We start from the raw sequence: 20,468 nt of genomic DNA on the forward strand, positions 1-20,468 counted from the left end.
CAGTTGTGTCATGATGGGAGGCCAGCCAGGGGTGGCAATGTTAGGCCTGGGCGTAGTTCGCGAAGTAGCACTTCGCGAAGCTACGCAAAGTGAAGTTCGCACTACGTGAGCTACGCGTAGCACTTCGCGAACTGCGTAGTACCTTGTTCGCACTGTGCCAGATGTCGTTTTCAATGATTGCACAGTGTGGACAAGCAACCGGCACTGTGCAATCATTGAAAATGGCATCTTGCACAGTGCAAGCTGTAGTTTTCTGCTGCTCGAGTAGATTTTTACTCGAGCTTCAGCTTTCTCAATGCGAACTGGTAGTTTCTCATCGCGAGCGGTCGCGAGCATACGTGACCACTCGCAATGAGAAACCTGACCTCCTCGCGTTGGGAATCTCGCCAACTTGAAGTTGCTGATCGCGAACAAGGAAAAAGTCTCGCCGGGATGTCATTTTGCTTGCTCGCGGTCGCCAACTTGACGTTGAGGACCGCGAGCAAGCAAAAAATGACCGCAGCACTACGCAACACTACGCTACGCGTGTTCGCACTGTGCTACGTGCAGTTCGCATAGTGCGAAGTAGCGCGAACTTCGCAAACTACGCGAGCGTAGCGTAGTGCTTCGCCCAGGCTTAGGTGGCATAATACATGCTGCAGCCCCTGGTAGGCCTAGGGTACACCTATGCCCTGGGTACCTAAGGTACACTGTACAGGGACTCATAAGGTGATCCTTACCAATTAGGTTATGTACCTAAAGTACATAGTATGAATTTAGAGAGAGAACAGCTGGGCTGGGGGTCTGATTAGCAGGCCCACAGCCACATCTAAGTCGAAAACCAGTAAAGCAAAAGCAAAAAGTGGGGGTGACCATAGGTAGCAGACCATACTCTCCTACAATGGCTATAAAAGCCATTGGAGATGTCAAGTGTGGTCTTAAACCTTTTTCGCAGGAGACTATCAACGAGGTCAGAACTGTGGGTATTCTGTGCGGCACAGGTCCGACAATGAGAGTTTAAATGCCGGTAATCCAAAACTAGGGTGTACGACCCATCAGGTTTAGTTACAGTGAATAAAGGATTATTCATGGGTGACACACATGTTTCAATAACACCTTGATATTCCAATTGTCCAAGGATTTCTGTGACGTGAGATCTAGCTTCGCTGCGCATGGGATATTGGGGTTGCGGCTGGGGCATAGACCGTAATGGTATCTCATGGATTGGCGACAACTTATCCCACCCAACCTGAGTACGGTACAACGCCAGAGCAAGTACCTGAGCCCACTCTTCTGCAAAGTTCTGTGCCTGATCCTTCAACACAGTGTGGGCGAAAGATTGGAGGATTACCTCCTCCCCTCTAGGAGCGGCCAAAACGAAAGCTGGGGGCCAGTCTGCCTCTGCTAACAGAATGTCATATGTAGAGGTCAGATTTTCCCCAAAAATCCCTTTTATGGTACGTTATATGTCACCTTCTATTAAAAGGACTATGTCATATAGTCTGTCAGGGGGAGCCACTCTAGTATCATCAGTTTCTACAGTAATAAATGTGTCCGTTGCTGTCGCCTTCAGATATGGACGCAGTGCTTGCCGCACTACTGTAACCTCCGCTGCGCTGTCGAGCAGCGTTAGTGCCCATGTCAGGTTCCGTAGCTGCGTTCTCACTATCTGTGGCCTACCTCGCTGTTAGTGCTGCAACTTTCTTCTTTTGAAGCGGGGGTCGTTGTCGCACAAAATCGTTCTGCTTGCCTTTACCGTCAGTCTCACAGGGCTGCTCACATCCTTGTTGGGCACCCCAACCTTTGCCATGTTCTCCTCCGCCGGACTGTGAGACCGATGTTTCCTGTGAAGAACGAGGAGAACGTTGTTCAGGAACCTGAAATCTATCAGGAGACCTAATCCTAGTGCGATCGTGCAAATCATATGTGCGTTCAGTAGTCGCTTGAACTGGCGATGCGGGACGAGACCCCTGTTTCTGTTGCTGCTTTCCCTGTTTTTCAGCTGTCCAATTTTGTTTCGGAAACGCTGGACGTTTTTCCTTAGAAGACGTCTCTGTCTTAGTTTGCGGTTGTGTAGTTGTCTGAACAAAAAGCTTAACCCCTAAACTATTGCGGCCAATGGTCTTAGACGCCTCCGCAATAATCTTTGGAAACTGCCGGGGTTTATCGACGTCGTCGACTAGGCGCAGCGCATTTGACATTTGAAAGTTAACCGCATCTCCCTTGACGTTAGCAAGGATGAGCGTGGCAACTACGTCGAACACGCCGACAAGCCTCATTCCTAACTCGACCGCCGCCTCCGGACCGTGTTGATCCTGAACACGTTTGATCACGGAGGGCAGTACAGCAATAGACGGAGTGCCGAAGCACTTCGAGTAGACTGTTGCAAACACTTTATTCCAGTTATCACAATCAGCTACCTCTGGGACTAAGTCTTTCTGCAAACTAATTGTGAGAATCCTGTGTTTTTCCACCGGAGTAGAATTCGGAAAAACTGCTTCCAACTGGACAAATTTCTCAGCAAGCCAATAAGGCATATCGTCCTTATTTTGGGGGCGCTTGCCCATTACCGAATTAACCATGACGGGACTAATAGTAATACCGGCCGGGCCAGATGGTTGCCCCGCAACCCCAGGTGCCCCCACCTGGACATTGCGTGAAACGTATTGCACTAAAGCCCGATGTACCGTAATCAGTGCGGTATGGAGTTGACGTAACTCATCCACCATAGCCTGCAAATAACGTGGATGTGGTGTAAACCCGGCCAATACTGGCCACGTGGCCCCTGGAATGGACAAGGGACTGAAACGAACCAGTGTAACCGTGTGGGGAAGGGCGCCATTGAACCAAATATGATGATTCCAAGCGGAAATTGGAACTTCCTGCTTCCTATATGGCGTGTAATTTACCGGGACTGCCATAGGAGTGTATGAGTGAAACGTACCATCGTCCGCATTCACCTCCGGCAAAGTAACCCAAGAGCAAAACAGCTCATAGGGATGCGATGCATCGGCACTCACTACAAAGATAATAGACATCCCATCGTCAGGCACCCCGAACTGCGTCAAATGATGTCGGAGAGGTGCGCGTCTATGCGCTGCAATAGCGACTTCAGCCTTAAAGACACAGTGAAGAAAAACAATCTATATAAACAGTAGCACAAAAAGGGTATAAGATAAAACGAAACCTTTTTAATTGTAAAGCTTGAGAGAACCTATATATGAACTATTTAGGTAGGTTTAAACCGTCACTCCCGCTAACCGGAAACAAGAGTGAGGGTATTGTGGACTAATATAAGCACTACTAAGGCATCTCAATAATAAGACCAAACGTTAGGTGCGCCATGTTGCAGGGATTCTGCTCATGCACAGAACTATGCGCAGGAAACCAGGACCTCAGTGAATTGTGGTGTACCAAAAACTCACCTCAGTACCCAGAAGCCCTATCCGACTAGCATCAGTGTCTCATTCGTTCTCCGTATCATCTCGAAGCTACCAATGATTAGACAACACAGAACAAGCAACTTGGAGTACTCTCAGGAATGGTGGGAATCAGAAACACCTTTTCGTTATTATTCTCATATCAGTCCACAACAAGAGTAATCAGAGACACGGTAAAGTTTAAAATGTTTATTTTTAACTACGTGCCCTGAGATGCAGTACTTTGGCTAACATAAGCAGACAAATGATTAAAAATAAAATCATCAGCATTGTTACAATACCATAGAAAATGAAGGGAGAAATCATATTACAAATGATAGTGGAATATAGCCACCCTCCCTTCGCTAGTAAGCTAGTTTTATTAAACTAATAGAAGGTCTCTAGGCTTGAATGGGGAACCCCATACCGTAAATATCAGCTTAGGTGAATCACATCACAGGATCAGCTCTGCTCTGTGTCTTTAAAAGGTTTTCTCCAAGTGTCTGAATCATGCATGCAAATGCAATATTAAAGGCACCCGAGTTTCAGATGTTTGCAGCTGTGTGCGTGTTATGGCTAGAGCGTGGGCCGATCACCCAGAATTCAAAAGCATACATTGTTATTTGACCTTGACGGCTTCCGCACACAGTGTTCAGACTAAGGTCGCGGTGCCCGTATAGGGATGTGAACAACAGACCGCTCTCATGTGAAGAAAAAGCAAGCAAGCAGTTTTTCGTGTAATAACAGCTACCTGCAGTGCCGTATGCAAAAGCAGCAAGATGGTATTTTACATCTAAGGCGCTTATGCTAACATAGCAATGTGTGTAAATGGAACCATCTCCACTACAAAACCTTGGTTCTGGCAGCTGGATCCGGTACCTCGGGTATTGATGCAGGGTGGTTCCTGGGGGTCCTGGCATCTCCTGACTTTGCAGGGAGATCGATCTGACGTCTTGGAGTATGAAGACCTCTTGCTGGAGAGCTGCTTCATCGGTGGGCCCGGTGGTTGACAATTTGCTGTATTGGGCAGCTGCAGGGCAGTAGCTCCTCCACTCCAAGGGAGATGTTGCTGGGTCGAGAGTGCTGGGCAGACCTCTAAGGTTTTGGGGAGGCTGTTCTGTATCTGGACGAGTTGGTGTTGGTGATTGATGGTAGAGCAGCAGTTAGGCAGGGTTTTGCACCACGGTTGATGCTGGTCCACAGTTCTCACATCTTTGTCTCTTCTGTGACCTTTTTCTTTTTTTCAGGCAGATGAAATGGAGTTCCTGCTGTTAGGGGGCTACCTAAATACTAAATTTAGCGACGTTAAAGGGATTGAAGGGTAGTAGCCAATGGATTACTTACCCAAGGGGTCACTACACACTCTATATAACCACTTCCTGTGGGGAGTGGACATAATCCTGTCCCAGAGTTCTTGATTCTACCAAAAATAAGATGGTGGAACCCTTTTTTGATAGAGCACATCAGATAGCCTACCTTAGGGGTTTGACCAGCCTGGAGGTGCAACACGCCTAATGTATGGGTAATTTCCTGCCTGTCCTGGTACCAAATGGGCTTCAGGGCATCTCTCAGATCTGGTATAAGAAGCCGGTGTCGCATATCAAAGGGGGCAGGGGCTTTAAAGCCTTGATATGCTAAAACACTGGACATCCTGCTGGAGGAAATGTGAACGCCTTCCTTCAGAGCAAGCATTGTTTCTGACCTCATAGAGCGTGGGCTGTCACCTGCAGGGGGTCATAAACTTGTCTGTGGTGGCAGGCTGGACAATACCAGTCAGCCAGCACACTAGATACTGGTAGCTTTTTCAGGGTGCACCTCTAAGATGCCCTGTGGGTGCATGTTATAATACATATAGTACTGGTAACAGTACAGATTTATTAAGACAAACAGTTTGATATCAAACACCATAGTTTTCAGTAAAGCAATCACGTTGCTGGGGAACACACAATGAGCAGTGCCCACTACATATATTCAAGATGGCTTCCCTGTTCACTTGTACTACCTAGTAATTGAACCAACAACACAAGGGGCATAGATGTTCATGTTGAAATGCCCTCACATGTAATTTAATGAACTCTGCCGTATGGCTACAAGGCCTGTTATAGGGGTGACTTACAGATATTACATGCAGTGACTTTGGCATGGCACACAGTGAGTGTGCTATGTCGTTTTTTCACACATAGTTTGCAGCATATCACGGAGGCTGGTGTCTGGTTAACACAGACCCAGTGCACATCCGTCAAAAAACATCAGTACCAGTGTCAAAAAGTGCGGGTGACCATGACAATAAGGGAGATCCTTCCTACATTCACCTTAACAGAAATGTGTCATTCTCCAAAGCTACCTTCAAAGGTTACTAAACGGCACAGATTATCAGGCTATGGGGATTATTGTGAGTAGCAAAGAAGTTCACCTGAGGAGTGTCCCACTGGTTAAAGATGTCCTGAACCACTTCTCGATGGAGGTGCCAGTCAAGTCGACAAGATGATGCCAAATAAGGCTGTCGGCCTTGCTGTTCAGAGAGCTGGCCAGATGGCTAGTGACTAGCCATCTCCAATGCTGGTTTAAAAATGTGTTTAGAATGTTTCAGGTCCAACATCAAAGGACTGGAAAGGCATATGCATTTACAAAGAACTATGCTTATAGGTAAGTAACATTTATCTTTCTAATAGAGGTTTCTAGCTGCAGATATCTCACCTTATAAATATTCCCTGTGTGTCAGACTGGATTAGAAAACCTCTGCTTGTAGGTATATTGCACAATGTGGCTCTGCACTGATGCTGTTTTGCTCCGAAAATGTCATGGAGGGACCATCTATGGGCCAGTACCATGGGCTGACGCTAGTTCCTGTCTTTCCGCCCCACCAGACACGGATCTGGAGCTAAATCTTGTCTCATTGAAACAGTTTTTCAACCAAGTATCCCACAGTGTGCAAGGGAAATGTTACCTCCCAAGACAATAGAATTTAAATCCTGTAAGGACTGTCACAAGCAAACTTCTGTGGTGCCTGAGGTTGAGCTATGACTCTAAGGCCTGTAGTAACTGCATCTCAATGAAGCCGAAAGCCATGTGGGACCTTGAGGCAAAGCCATATGTACTACAAGCGTCAGAAGACTCCACGTTGTGACTGATCCAAGTCCAATAGTCAGTCTAGGTCCTGTTCCTGGTCTTGGGTCTGCATGAGTTGATCTCTAGGGCGATCATTTTCATGCTCCAAATCTTAGGATGAAACTTAAAAAATCTTGACGCGACTTAGCCTCTTCTCGCCACTCTCGCATACCTTAGACACGTGGGCGATCCCTTGCTTCTCTATCTAGTTCCCGAAGTATGTTGATTTAGGAGCCCATCCCGCAACTTGAGTTTCCAGGGCCATCTGGGCCACAGAGGAAGATCTAAGATTCAGAAAGGCCAAACTCCGACTCTTCAGATCCCTACTGACTCCTTCTGGCACCTTTAGATGCCCTATGGAGCTGAGAGGTCCTCTCATCTAGGATACCGCCGGGGTATTTGCAAGTTGGACACTCCAAATCCGTCACTGGGCTTTCTCTGACGACCATAACGACTTTGCTTCTGGCTCCACGACCATCAACATCGATGACGACCTCATCGATGTTGAGAAGTAGGTGCCTATTGGGTTCTCCGACATGACTACCTCGACCCAGACCGCACTCGGTTTCTGCCGAACCACAGACTTTTGCCTTGGTACCGGTTAGTGTCCCACCTCCAAGGCAGGACTCACATGTTACATTCCCCGTTCAGACCCGATTCTGATAATGACTATGATACAGGTGAAGAAATTGACCAACCCAATCACGGGGAGCATTGGTATGATGACCTTCAGAATGCCAGTGATCTTGACACCACTTCTGACTCTGACCTCATCTCGCCACCAAGCTCTGCCATTGAGGAAAGTGCTCCCTTTGCTATAGTCATGCAAAGGGCAGCCAAAGTTCTTGACCTAAGACTGTAAACTTTAGAGGGAAAATTTAAAATCAAAACTCCACCAGCTGGTGCAAATCATTGCTGAGCCCCTGCTGCTTTTCTTTTTTGATAATCACATTTTTATTTCTTGTAGAAGAACAAACATAAAAGGTACATACAACAGACCAATAAAACTGACATCAAAATGACATATCATGGGCTCAATGTCAGGCAGTAACTAAATCCTCCCTCCTCTCCCTTGGCCTCCCGCCTCCCTCTCCCATGCTCCCCCCCCTAGAATACGCCCCCTAACCATTTCCCCCATACTCTACGAAACTTTTTGGGGCATCCCCGTGCAACATATACTGTCCGTTCTTGTGCGGCACACCAGTCCACGCCCCTCCTCCATTTAGCACAATTGGGTGGATCGACCTGCTTCCAAGCGGCAGCAATATCTCTTTTAGCTACTACCAAAGCAGTAGTGAGGAAATATTTTTTGTTGCGGGATCCGTCCAAACCATCCGTTATCCCCAACAAAGCCATTTTGGGGTCAACTTGTTCTGGCCCCCTGTAAATAGCCAAATGTTGAAGCTCCAATGCCCTGCCCTCTTTTTTGTCTTGGCCCCCTTCTCCAGGAAGTTTAGTGATACAAGCTTCTACTAGTAAGACAAACCCTAACACTTTTCCAACTACTCCCCCAGAAAGGGAGTAAAAGAGGTGGAGACCTTTGGGAACAGAGTGTTTTTCTCTATGAGTTTTGCCCTCCGTTCTGTTAATGTTAAGTGCCTACTGGGATTCAGTTGCTCAGATCCTCCCAGGTTTACCAGAAACCTCCGCCCCATAATGAAACAGCCTATTCAAGATGGCTGCGACACTGCCAAAGTTACGATTTGCTGCCGGATGAATACCACAGACTCTTACGGTTGAGCTATTGGCACTAGCTATGTTATCCATCGGAATACCTGGCTGTGGTCAAAAGGCATTTTGAGCAATGTCTAATCGGCCATTATAGACATGCTTTTTGATGGGGGCTGTCATTTTGAGCACTATGCTGATTTCGCCCTTGAGTGCTTCAAAGAGAGCATGGCCACAGCACACTTTTTGGCCTGTATGCTCAGCCATGCCAGCTGCATCAGCCTTTTCATTCCTTTTGCAGCTTTGGCTCAGGAGCACTGAGGCAGCCACTTCAACCCCAGCAGTGTGCCCAGCCCTTTTGTGGCTGAGGCAGTGGCACCCACCGCCCCGGTCAGGGACAACACAACAGCCAGTCAACTGCTGTTCCTGCGACCCCACCTGTCAAACCCCTCTAGCTTGCCCTTAATGGAGCACATCTACCAGGCAGCTACATGAGTGTCACTCCATATGTTCCCGAAGCATTACTGTCTGGAAAGCAAGGTTCCCCGACAATGGCATTAGGCCAACTCAGTCACACAGGCATTTTTTTTATTCGAGCCAATTCACAGACTCACCTCCAAACAGGTACTGCTCTGTTATCTATTTAAGAGGCGAGGAATCTGAAATTATACATTTCTATCAGAAGAACAAGTTTTTTACTTCTGTAATACTCTTTCTAGTGGAAACTCTATTATCCAACCACTGATTCCTCATGACCCTCCCATCATCCCTGTTCAGTGATTTGGACTCATTAATAAGATACCAAGCATAGGAATCTGCACACTTGTTAAAGCCAATTTGCTGTTGGTGTTGAAGAGTGGCACTTACCTGGGCCCCTTGTGCCATTTCTAGATCGAAACAGCATCAGTGTGAAGCCACGTGATACCACCTACCGGTGGTAAGATTCATATGTTTTTCGGATCCAACCTGACCCCTGAGAAATATTAAAAAGGTTAGGAATCTGCACTTAGAGTGTCTACCCGAAAAAGCAGTAAGTCATACCTTGATCGACGATCTGGGTACTCTCATCCTTGACTTAATTAATTTCGATCCAACTCACATAGCTGGCCATTTGCTAGATCCCATTTTCTCCAACGTCACTAGCTTTATTTCAGCCTTACCCATACCATTACTCTGGACAGATCATTTTGCAGTCCCCCTTTACCTACCATGTACCCCCCTATCTTCTTCTACAGTAACCAGACACGAAGCAATGACCAGAAACTGGACCACATTGGATATCACTGCTCTCAATACTAGTCTATCGGATACTCTCCCCAAATTAGTATATCAGGTTGCCTCTGAACTCCCCATGGTCGACAACTGGCTACAAAACTCTCTTGACTTAAGTATGCCAGCTAAACTTAGAGCTGGGGCCAGGAAGCACCCTCCGGCCCCATGGTATAATGAGACCCTACAGGAAGAAAAAGAAATCCTGCAAAAGACTTGAAAGAGCCCGGAGAAAGCAATATGACAATGATGCAAAGTCAGATTTTGAGACAGCCTAAATATCTTCCATGCTCATTGCAGAATCGCCTGAGCTGCTTTTTATTCTGACAAAATGTTAAAAGCACAAAATTGACACAAGACCCTTTTTAAAGCCATCTATGACCTTTCCAACCCCAGCAATATTGCACCCTCTTCCTCACTCTCTCAGGATCAATGCAAAGCCCTGGCAGATTTCTTTGTTGATAAGGTGACAAACATTTGCCTTACTCTTGCCACAGGAGCTAAGGGCTCCTCACCACAGGAAATTGCTTGCTTTTACCCAACCCTTAACTTGCACCTCACAAGGAAGTAATTCCACAAGTTATTACGCTACTACCATCTCAATTACACTCTTTCCACCCTAGAATGTCGCACGTTTCATGAACTTATTACGTTCCATTAAATCGGGTTCTCCACTTGATCCTCTCCCTCCCTCTAAGCAGAGCTCTTTGAGTCCCCATATCCTGTCTTTATTAGAGGATCTTTTGGATTTCTCATTCAAAGAAGGTCACTACCTAAAGCTTGGAAGCAAACCATAGTACTCCCTCTGTTGAAACAAACCTCACTTGGATCCTTCTAACTGGACCAATTACAGACCCATCTCATTACGCCCCATTCTGTCTAATATTTTAGAAAAACACTCAACTCTCCTCATATGTAGAAACCCAAAATGCCCTTCGGCCCTCCCAGGCAGGATATAGAGCTGAGCACAGCACAGAAGTCGCCATGCTAGGAGTCACGGAACACCTCTGCCAACTCCTAGACATGGGTAGCACGGGTGCACTGATTCTTTTAGATCTCAGTGCGGCCTTTGACACGGTGTCTCATGACAAGCTTATTGACAGACTGGCTCCACTTAGCCTTCAAAATATGGCTTTTGCTTGGCTAAAATCCTTCCTGTCTGACTGCACCATTGATGTTTTTCCCACCAAAACAATGTTGAGCTCGCATTCACTCAACTTGAGTGTACCACAGGGATCTGCCCTCAGTCCCATGCTTTTAAACAAATACGTCCACCCTTTAGCGGATCTATTGAAAAGCCATGGTTTGACTATTTTTTCCTACGCCGATGACACCCAGATAATTTTCTCTCTATTGTCGGAACGGGAAGCCGGCTCAGAAGATCCGAACTCCTGCCTCAGCCATGTTGCCAACTGGATAGCTTGACTCCAGTGGCATGGAGAGCACGGGACCCACGTCTGGACATACCCGTCCCACTCGGGGGGACAAATGCAAAAAGAACATTTGATGGACAGAATCCAGTTTCTGGTTCAAGGGAAGACCTGGCTTGACAGTTCGGGCTGGATTGTTCCCATGAGGCACAGGGTCAAGACTGATTTGCATATAGCTTGATTTGAAATGAGGTGGCGAAGTGAGCTAAAGAATGATGGTGGATTCAACCCAGATCTGTGACTGGGGGTGAGTGTCTGAAATGTTTCAGCGCTCCGTCCATCATCTCCTTGTGTTTGCCAACTGGATGAACTCTAACTTCCTTAAGCTGAATGGGGATAAGACTGAGGTGCTATCCCCATTCAGCTTATGGATGTTAGAGTTTATCCAGTTCATCCATTCAGCGTAACTTCCTTGAGCTGAATGGGGATAAGACTGAGGTGCTACTCTCCCCTCCCTTGTGGAGAGACTGGGTGTTCTTCTGCCTTAAGTTGACCTGGCCAGTCTGGCTTTTATGAAAACCAGAGCATAACTTGATTTAAAGAGGACTAAAAAAAACCCAAAAAAATAAATACTGAGGTGCTAATACTGGGTAAAATCCCCTAGCTTTGGGACCTCCAGCACTGGCCTGCGACTTTTTTTCTGGAACCCAAAAAAGCTATCAAGTCTCACTCTAAGGCAAAAAGACGTCATCTGAGAGTCCAAAAAGTAGAAAATTATCAGTTATTTTTTGACAAAAAGCCAAAAAAAGGAAGAGCTGTGAGTCCAGGGTCCTGACTGAAGGAGCCGGAAAGAACAACTGACCTAACTGTCACCCCTGAGGCATGATGGGAATCTAGGGGTCATTGCGGACTTAAAGGCATGGTGCCAGTTTTTGTAGGAAAATGCTTTCATTTTCTATGCTATTGGTTTACAATGCAGCCTGTAGGCTAACAATGTCCGCTTTATTTGCAGTGTTTTTTCTTCATGAGATTTTACTCATTAAAAACAGAGTTCAAGTGCTACTTGCCCTCTTGTGTTTTTATATATATTTGTAAATGCAGCTTTGTGTGTTATTACATTGTTTAGCCTCCTAGATGGGAGCTGCATTGGTATGAGAAAAAATGATATATGTGTATATATATATATAGAGCTGTATATATATTTTTTCCATATTTAATTTTTATTATTTCCGGGGTCCCCGCACATGGGCGGGAATATTCAGTGCTTATGACTTTTATGAGGATACCCGTGGAAGAGAACTAGGATTACAGGTAAGTAACTTATCCTTACTGACCACCACTGTCCTCCAGCGCTGGTAAACCTCACAGGTAACTATGCGCTATATAAGAATTAATAATTATAATAAGTACTGAAGGTAAGTAAATAGTTCTTTAGGTACTGCCAAATATTAATTAAGTAGAAAAATCAATATAATAAGGAGACAAGCCAGGCATTGTTAGGCAACATAGAGTTTTGTAAAATGGTAGGCTACGGGTAGTCATGGCCTGGAAATTGGAACGTTTTGCAGCATACAATATATAAAGAGACTGGGACTCACAAGTTTTAAGCTGCTCTATACTCAAGAATGAATTGCTCATTTAAATTGCTTTTTTGTGCTTCTCTGTTGGTGAATTATTGCTGCTAACATATTTCACATAAATTAAAAATGGATTAAAAATAACTTTGAATAAACATGTTCTTATGAATGCATTTTGCTTTTGGCAGATAAAGCAAACAATTCTTCCAGTAGAATATCCACTGGTTAAAAATGAGCTGGATGAAATTGACGTTCAGCTTCAAAAAGCTGAAACAACATTGTTTTGGGACAGTGAAGGTAATGCGTATTTTTGTTTTTTTTATCATAATGACATTTGCTCCATTCAAGGCAAACTATTGTATGCAATGTACAACTAGAAAAGGGTATGATTTGCAGAACTGGTTTACAATTGGCTAATTCATTATCTGTTATTTTCATTGCATCCCCCTGGCTCTGGGAGAAAAAAATGTGTTTCTACAGAGAGCCCTTTCATTCAGCCCTTTTTTTCTGATAGCTACAGCAGCCAATGTGTAATTGGCTGATATTTGTTTTTGGAGCACAGCATTCATCCTCCAGTTACTGAGATGCATCACTTGGAAGCAGCTGTTAATTACTGCTGCTGAAATGCATAATAAAGATTAAAATCACATACATCCAGAGTAGTATTAAAAAGTTAAAAAGCATAGGTGATGCCAATACGCCAGGCCTTAATTTGCTGTATTCTGCACTCAAACACTCACAACTCTAGACCTCACTCACACGAGCGCACTGCTCATCATTCACTCCTACATGCATACCTCACACAATTTACTCACCCCTGCGCTCACGTCCCTCACTCCTGTACTCACAGGGGCCCGCTGCTACCCAATTTACAGGGACACACCTCTCAGTCTGCAGCCACAAGGGCACACTGTAACCCGTAGCACAGCCGGAGTAAAAAAAGACCTCCTGTAGTCATTCTGAAGTCATCCGATGACTACAGCTGGGCTATTCTAGTAATTATCTGGAGTAAGTCATCCAAAACCATACTGAAGTATGGTTATAGGGTGAAATATTTTTAAAATGCGATGACTCTAGAGTCATCAGTAAAAGTACCCCAGGATGAGGCTCAGATCACTTCTACTGGAAGCGTGTGATTGTGAGGAAATGCAGTGTATTCTATGATGTGGTTGTGAGATCTCACCGTGTAATACACTTACCAACGGTCGGATATGAAGTCTGTAGGTTATATCGAACTGGTAAACGGGGAGTAGGTACATCTGTAATTTATCTCAACTCTTTTGAACTCACCTGCGAACCTTTACAACTAGACAACTGCGAGGCATTCCTTTGAGACATTTCATGGAGTGTTAATTTATAGGCCATCGGGGCCAAAGGCACAGTTTCTGAATGCCTTAAATTTCTTATTGGAGTTCATTACTCACTACTCAAATTTTACAATCTAGGATGATTTCAATTATCATTTAGAAGATGCCAAGAATTAAGAATCATTATGTTTATTTGAAACTTTTAGCTGTTTTAACATGAACCAGTTGGTGACCTTGGCTACACAAATTGCAGTTCTTACTTTAGACAGCATTTTTTCAAACTATCCTGCATAGAAGGTGGAAGCGATACTTCCATTAACTTGGTCAGACCATAATGCAGTCCATTTTAAATTAGATTTAATAGTACAAAAGCCTAAAATCAACTCGGCTGGGTTGACCCAAAAATATTGTACCTGGAACAAATCAAATTTTGCTGACGAGGAAGAACATCTTAATGGTTCAGACTGTTGCTCCCATTAAATTCAAATCATGCGGTTGGAGTGTATAATAAGTGGTTGCTAGATGCGATTTCTAGCTTTGTTCCAGATAAAAACCTGATAACATTTAGAAATAGTCCATCTGCAGCTTGGTTTCCCTTCAAGCTTAGACAAATGAAGCATATATGCAGTATACAAGAACACATCTGAAGATCTAGCTATAGGACTGATGATAAAATCAAGTATACAAGCACTATTCAGGAGTATAAGAAATGCATAATTGAAGAAAAAAGATTTATTATACAAAGAAAATCAATAATGCTATTAATTCTTCAAGAGAACGTTTGAATACTGTTCAGATGCTGATGCTAGAGGGCTCCAGTCCTTCGGTTGACCCTCCCCTGAGCCAGCTGTTTTGCCACAAATTAGCCTCACATTTTAAAGATAAAGTGGAAGTAGTTTACCATGGCATTGACTCTATTAGATCCTCACCTTATCCAGGGGCCAAATTTCTACCTCAAGACTGAAAGAATCCTAAGCTTTTGAACTTCCCTTTGCTTTTAGGCCATCACGTTTTTGAGCTTATCTCACACAATCAGGGGCCACCTCAGACCCCGTTCCACCTAAGATAATGCATGAATTGGGCCTTAAAATAGCGCCAGCCCTTACATCAGTTTTCTATAATATGATATGGGAAGGATGGTTTCCTAGGCAGTGGAAAAATCTTTAGTTTTACCACTTCTGGAAAAACCCACTCTTGATCCGATGATAGTAACTATCGACCAATATCTCAATTATCATTTGCTGCTAAGGTTTTAAAGAAGTATCCTAATGGTGTTTTATCAGATTTTTTGGAGAGTAACAATATCTTGAATGATGCACTATTTGTTTTAGACCGTGCCACAGTACTGAGATTGCTTTTGTAGCAGTCTCAGAAGAGATTAGATTCACCATGGACAATGGTTGAAGGACTGCGGTGGTCCTTTTGGACCTATCCACAGCCTTTGACACCGTGATCCATACAGTTCTCTTGGAGAGGTCGGCGACAATCGGAATCTCAGGATCCACTCACTATCTTCTGTCTTCATTTTGAGCAGATCAGGAGCAAGGGGTGACCCTTGGAGAATTTAATTCATGGGGAACCCTGCTGTGCGGGGTTCCCATGGGTCTTCTCTCAGTCCTACGCAGTAGCGACCGGCAAAATAAAAATGTGGTGAGGCGCGATGCCCAAAAAACTCAATATATATGCTGCAAAGAGCCACATCTGATGTCTCTTTGTCTGACAACAGCAGGCAGGATGAAAGGGAGAGGCTCCTCCCTTGTGCATGTGATTCCAACCAATCTTGGAGCTGCAGGGCAGCAGCTCCGGGCCTGGTTGGGGCAGGCTAACCCAGTGCTCATCTTGCGGCTGGGAGCCTGTGATTGCAATCTCTCTGCTGTTTTTCAGCCCTGGGATTGTGCAGTCTGAAGTGCGCATGTCAGATTGGCCCGCTGTAGGCAGCCAGCCAATCTGACATGTGAAATGGCAGGGGCTGCAGTGAAGGCCTATTGACTTTGCCAGTGCTTGTATTTTAAATATGATTTTTAGAAAACCAGTGCACAGAACATCGGTTGAAATAAAATGTGTCTGAAAGGACTTGTAAAAACGTAGTTTTAATAAACTACAGCACATGCCTTGTCTTATAAAAGCTCAGGATACTGTTAAAGATTATATATAAAGTAGACGACAGAAGGTCAATTTAAACCAGTTACTTTGTTGTTTGAATCCAGATTCAGAGTATTCTTTAGACCTCTACTGGTATGTCTATAGCGACCTCCCCAATCATAGTTTGATGGCCATAGTTGGGCAGCTTTAGGCCTTGCATCAATTCCCTCATTTTGCTTCTTGTCCCTACTTGCGCCCTCATGCTGCTTCTGCCTCCCGCCCCCATTGTTCTGATGGATACATCTGCCTGTGGATTCCTCACCTTGTGAATTCCTCACCTTATGAATGTCCCCTGCGCCATCATTCCGCGCAATTTTTTCCTAGCTCTCCACGCCGACGAGGACGTCGGATCTGCTCGCGACTCCGCATGACGTCACCGGAGCCATAAGAGAGCCTCGTCGGCGTGATGACGTCAGTTCCCTTTTTTCCGCGCCGTCAACGCGTATCGGTTTTCTAGCACTCTCCATATTTGTGGAGTTACTTTGTTGTTCCTTCTGCTTTACCTGTTGCTAGAAGTGATCTCAACTTCGAGGAAGTCTGGTTTTAAGCCCTGTAGGGAATGTGGGTGTCACATGTCCATCACTGACCCCATGAAGATTGTTTATGGTGCTTGTTGTCGGATCGCAACGTGGAGGACTGTTCCTGTTGCAGGAAAATGAATCCTAAAGCACTTAAAGAACGGGAAACGAAGATGTTTCTGGCCAAGGCGAAGAAAGAAGGTAGAGGGCGTAAGCGTGATAAGTCAAAGTCGTCGACTTCGCAAACGTCGAAGTCAAGAAAACACAAGAAAAAAAGAAGACATGGATCTCGGCGCCGCTCGACGAAGGGTAAGGCTTTGAGGTCGCCTTCACCTGCCCATAGACGTCGCTGTAAGGACTTTGTATCTGCTTCACCCTCTCCTTCTCCTCGTGCGACTCTGGAGAATTCTCCTTCGCCTAGAGGCACTCCGGCGCAGTCTCCGGACCCGAGGGATTCACCAGCTTGTGACACCGAGCAGGTCCAGGATGTTCCTTCTTTTCCTGTGCCTGAGATTGAACCAGTGGATTCTGCAGTGGATCCGATCGTTCCGACGTGGGACACTCCCCGTTTGGATACTGGCTCAAATCCATATCCACAATTCCTGGCTCCAGGGGTGGATCCGTCGCATTTTTTAAATGCTATGTATGGAGTTTTTCAAAGGGCGGCTTTCCCATCCGGAGCACCTTCTGGTCCCGTGGGTCCGCTGGCATTCAACTTGGGCGTGCCCCAACACTATGCCCAGGCACCCTTCATGCCGATGGCGCCGTCATGGCAATTTCCGGCACGAGAGTCTCGACGCCGTTGATAGAATCCTCGGCGCCGTCTGGTGAGCCTTTCTCTCGGCCTCGTGTGGATCTCGTGCCTCCTTTAGAGCCTCCCTTGATGCCGGCTCCGGAGCACTCGGCGCCACGTACGACGATGACGCATCCGCGGATTCGTTCACGGAGAGAGGCTCAGAGGCTTTTAGAAGAGGGGAAGTAGAGGAGGGCGAGTTGGAGGAGTCTCTGGATGAATTCGAGGGAATTCAGGAGGCGAGTGGTTTAGATACCTCTCCAGAGTGGGAACTCTCTTCTGCAAGGGCTTCACCTCCTCAAGAGATAGCTCCTTACCATTTGGTGATAAGGAAAGCTGCGGAGCTTTTGGATTTGAGGTTACCTACTGCCGAATATAAACCAAATTTGTTGACAGGTTTTGCATTCACCTTCCTCCATAGTTGAGCCACTGTTACCCTTTAATGAAGCTTTAGTGATGCAGGCATCCTGCTCCAAGCAATCTTCAGGTGCTTTTTCACAGGCCCCAGCTGACAGGAACTCAAAGAAAATGGAACAGTCAGCTAAAAAGGTTTTCTCCTCTTTTAGCATGGCACTAAAATCGACCAATGCCACTTGTCTGTTGGGCCGTTACATATATGCTTTGATGAACTCGGCAAAACAAGTGGCCCCCAAGTTGCCTGATGAAGAGAGGGGAAACTTTATGGAGGTTCTGTCAGACGCTCAGGCTTTGGCTAGACAGGTTATTCAATCAGGTCTGGATACGGCTGACTCAGTAGCCAGAGTTATGTGCTCCTCCATAGCTACAAGAAGGCAGGCTTGGCTTCGTTCTTCTGGATGTCCCCCTGATGTCCAGGCCACTCTTGTTGATTTTCCCTTTGACGGGTCGAAGCTCATTGGGGAAAAAGCAGATTCGGCCTTACAAAGGTTTAAGGACAGCAGAGCCATGGCAAAATCCTTGGGGTTGCAGACCCAGTCAAGAGGTTTCGGCTACAAGAAATATCGAGGCTTTGGAAGGTCTTCCTTTTGCAACTTCGATCAACCTCAGCAGCAGCAGCAAAATCCGCTTTATAAATCTTATAGAGGAAGAACCAAAGGTCGCCAACGTGGTTCTGCCCGCAATCTCTCCTCCTCCACTTCTGCCTCCCCCGCTCCCTCTGGTACCACAGGAAAGCAGCCCTAGATCCCCCATCCTGGATCATGTGGGTCCTGTAAGGGGTCGGCTGTCTCACCTTCTGCAAGGTTGGAATTCAGTCACGAAAGACCTTTGGGTTTTAAACCTTGTGGAGAATGGGTAAACCCTTCCCTTCGGGAATTTCCTCCTCCTTACCCTCCTTTCCAAAGTTTTTGTTCAGAGGACCCTTTGCTTCTCCTGCAGAAGAAGGTTCTTGCATTACTACAAAAAGGTGCAATAGAGGTGGTTCCAGAGCAGGAAAGGGGTCAGGGATGCTACTCCAGAGGAGAGATTGTCTCATATCAGTCTTCTGGAATTGCGGGCGATACATTTGGCGCTCAAGGCCTTTTTTCCCTTCCCTTTGCGGTCAGTCGGTTCAAGTCCTGACGGACAACACTACCGCGATGTGGTGTGTCAACAAGCAGGGAGGTCGTACCGTCTCTGCAGAGAGGCGTTGCGACTTTGGTCCTGGGCTCAGGACCATCGGATTTGTTTGATGGCAAATCATTTGGCCGGGGTGCTAAATGTGCGTGCGGACAGTCTCAGTCGGCAGTTTTCCGCCGACCACGAGTGGAGGCTTCATCCGGAGGTAGTTCGACACTTCTTCCGAACATGGGGGACTCCTCGGGTGGACCTGTTTGCCACTTTCGAGAACGCGCATTGCCCGTCATTCTGCAGTCTCCAGTTTCCGATGCAGGGGGCATTGGGGGACACGTTTCAGTTGAGTTGGAGCTTTCAACTCCTCTACGCATTTCCTCCCATACCCTTGATTCCTGGGGTTCTGAGGAAGATTCGCAAAGACCGCGCCCAAGTCATATTGATCGCCCCCGATTGGCCAAGAAGGTTGTGGTACACAGATCTACTTCACCTCTCATCGCACCCTCTGCTCCGCCTCCCTCTCAGGGTAGACCTCCTCTCGCAGTCGCAGGTGCAGGTTCTTCACCCCCTCCTCCAGGGCCTGCACCTAAATGCCCGGAGATTGAACGGGGCAACCTGAGTTCTTTCTCTCTGCCTCCTGACGTGGGGGATGTTATTTTATCGGCCAGGCGACACTCCACCAAGTCCATTTACTTCTACAGATGGTCAAGATTCATTAAATGGTGTGGAGAGAGATCCATTGACCCTTTAAAGGCCCACTTGTCGAATGTTCTTCAGTTTGCTGTTTCCTTGGCTCAGCAGGGTTGTGCTGTGGCCACAGTTAAGGGCTATTTGTCGGCCTTATCGGCTTTTCTGTGTCTACCTGATCAGCCGTCTTTATTTAAGTCTCTTATCATTTTGAGATTTATCAAAGGCCTTACCAATACGTTTCCGCCTACTCCCTTTGTTATGCCCCAATGGGATCTTAATCTTGTTTTGACTTTTTAGATGGGTTCCCCTTTTGAGCCCCTTCATAGTTGCCCTTTGAGGCTTTTGTCTTTTCAAACAGTCTTTCTGGTAGCCATTACCTCAGCAAGGAGGGTGAGTGAGCTTCAAGCCCTTAGTTCAAAACCCCCGTTTTTGACCATACATGCTGAAAGAATGGTCCTCAGGACCAGGGCTGCTTTTCTGCCTAGGGTCGTTACTCCTTTTCATCTGGGGCAGTCCATAACTCTTCCTGTGTTTTACCTCCCCCTCACCCTTCCAAGGAGGTAGAGAGACTTCACCGCCTGGACCCTAAAAGAGCGGTGAGCTTTTATTTGGACAGGACAAAGGACTTAGGTTTGGACGATCAGCTCTTTGTGGGCTACGTTGGACGCTCAAAAGGCAAAGCTGTGCGCAAGTGCACTCTATCCAGGTGGATCATCTTGTGCATCAAGATCGGCTATGCCCTTGCTGGTAAAGAACCACCTGAGGGTATTAGAGCTCATTCTCCTAGGGCTAAGTCTTCCACCTCTGTGTTGGACATTTGTAAGGCAGCGACCTGGGCCTCCCTCCACACTTTCGCAAAGCATTATTGCTTGGATTCCAAAATGAGGAGGGAGGGCCATTTTGCGCTTTCTGTCTTGCAGGACTTTTTGGTATAAGAAAGGTGGACACCCTCCTCCGGGAGTGGGACTGATGTGGGAGGTGAAGAATCCACAGGCAGATGTATCCATCAGAAGAACAAGTTACTTACCTTCGGTAAAGATTTTTCTGGTGGATACAGTATCTGCCTGTGGATTCCTCACTGACCCACCCTCCTCCCCT

At 46.2% G+C, this 20,468-nt stretch overlaps 1 protein-coding gene across 2 annotated transcripts in view; it reads left to right on the plus strand.

Moving 5' to 3' along the window:
• The window catches only part of DNAH17 (dynein axonemal heavy chain 17), a 14,992,541-nt gene that overhangs the window by 2,802,842 nt on the left and 12,169,231 nt on the right, over positions 1-20,468 (plus strand). For both annotated transcript variants that reach the window (XM_085617470.1, XM_085617471.1), the window contains one exon: positions 12,579-12,687. In XM_085617470.1, the coding sequence (XP_085473596.1) occupies positions 12,579-12,687 (109 nt within the window). The remainder of the gene's footprint in view (positions 1-12,578; positions 12,688-20,468) is intronic.

This window comes from Triturus cristatus, chromosome 7 (genome assembly GCF_964204655.1).
Source record: "Triturus cristatus chromosome 7, aTriCri1.1, whole genome shotgun sequence".
NCBI classification, from domain to species: Eukaryota; Metazoa; Chordata; class Amphibia; order Caudata; family Salamandridae; genus Triturus; species Triturus cristatus.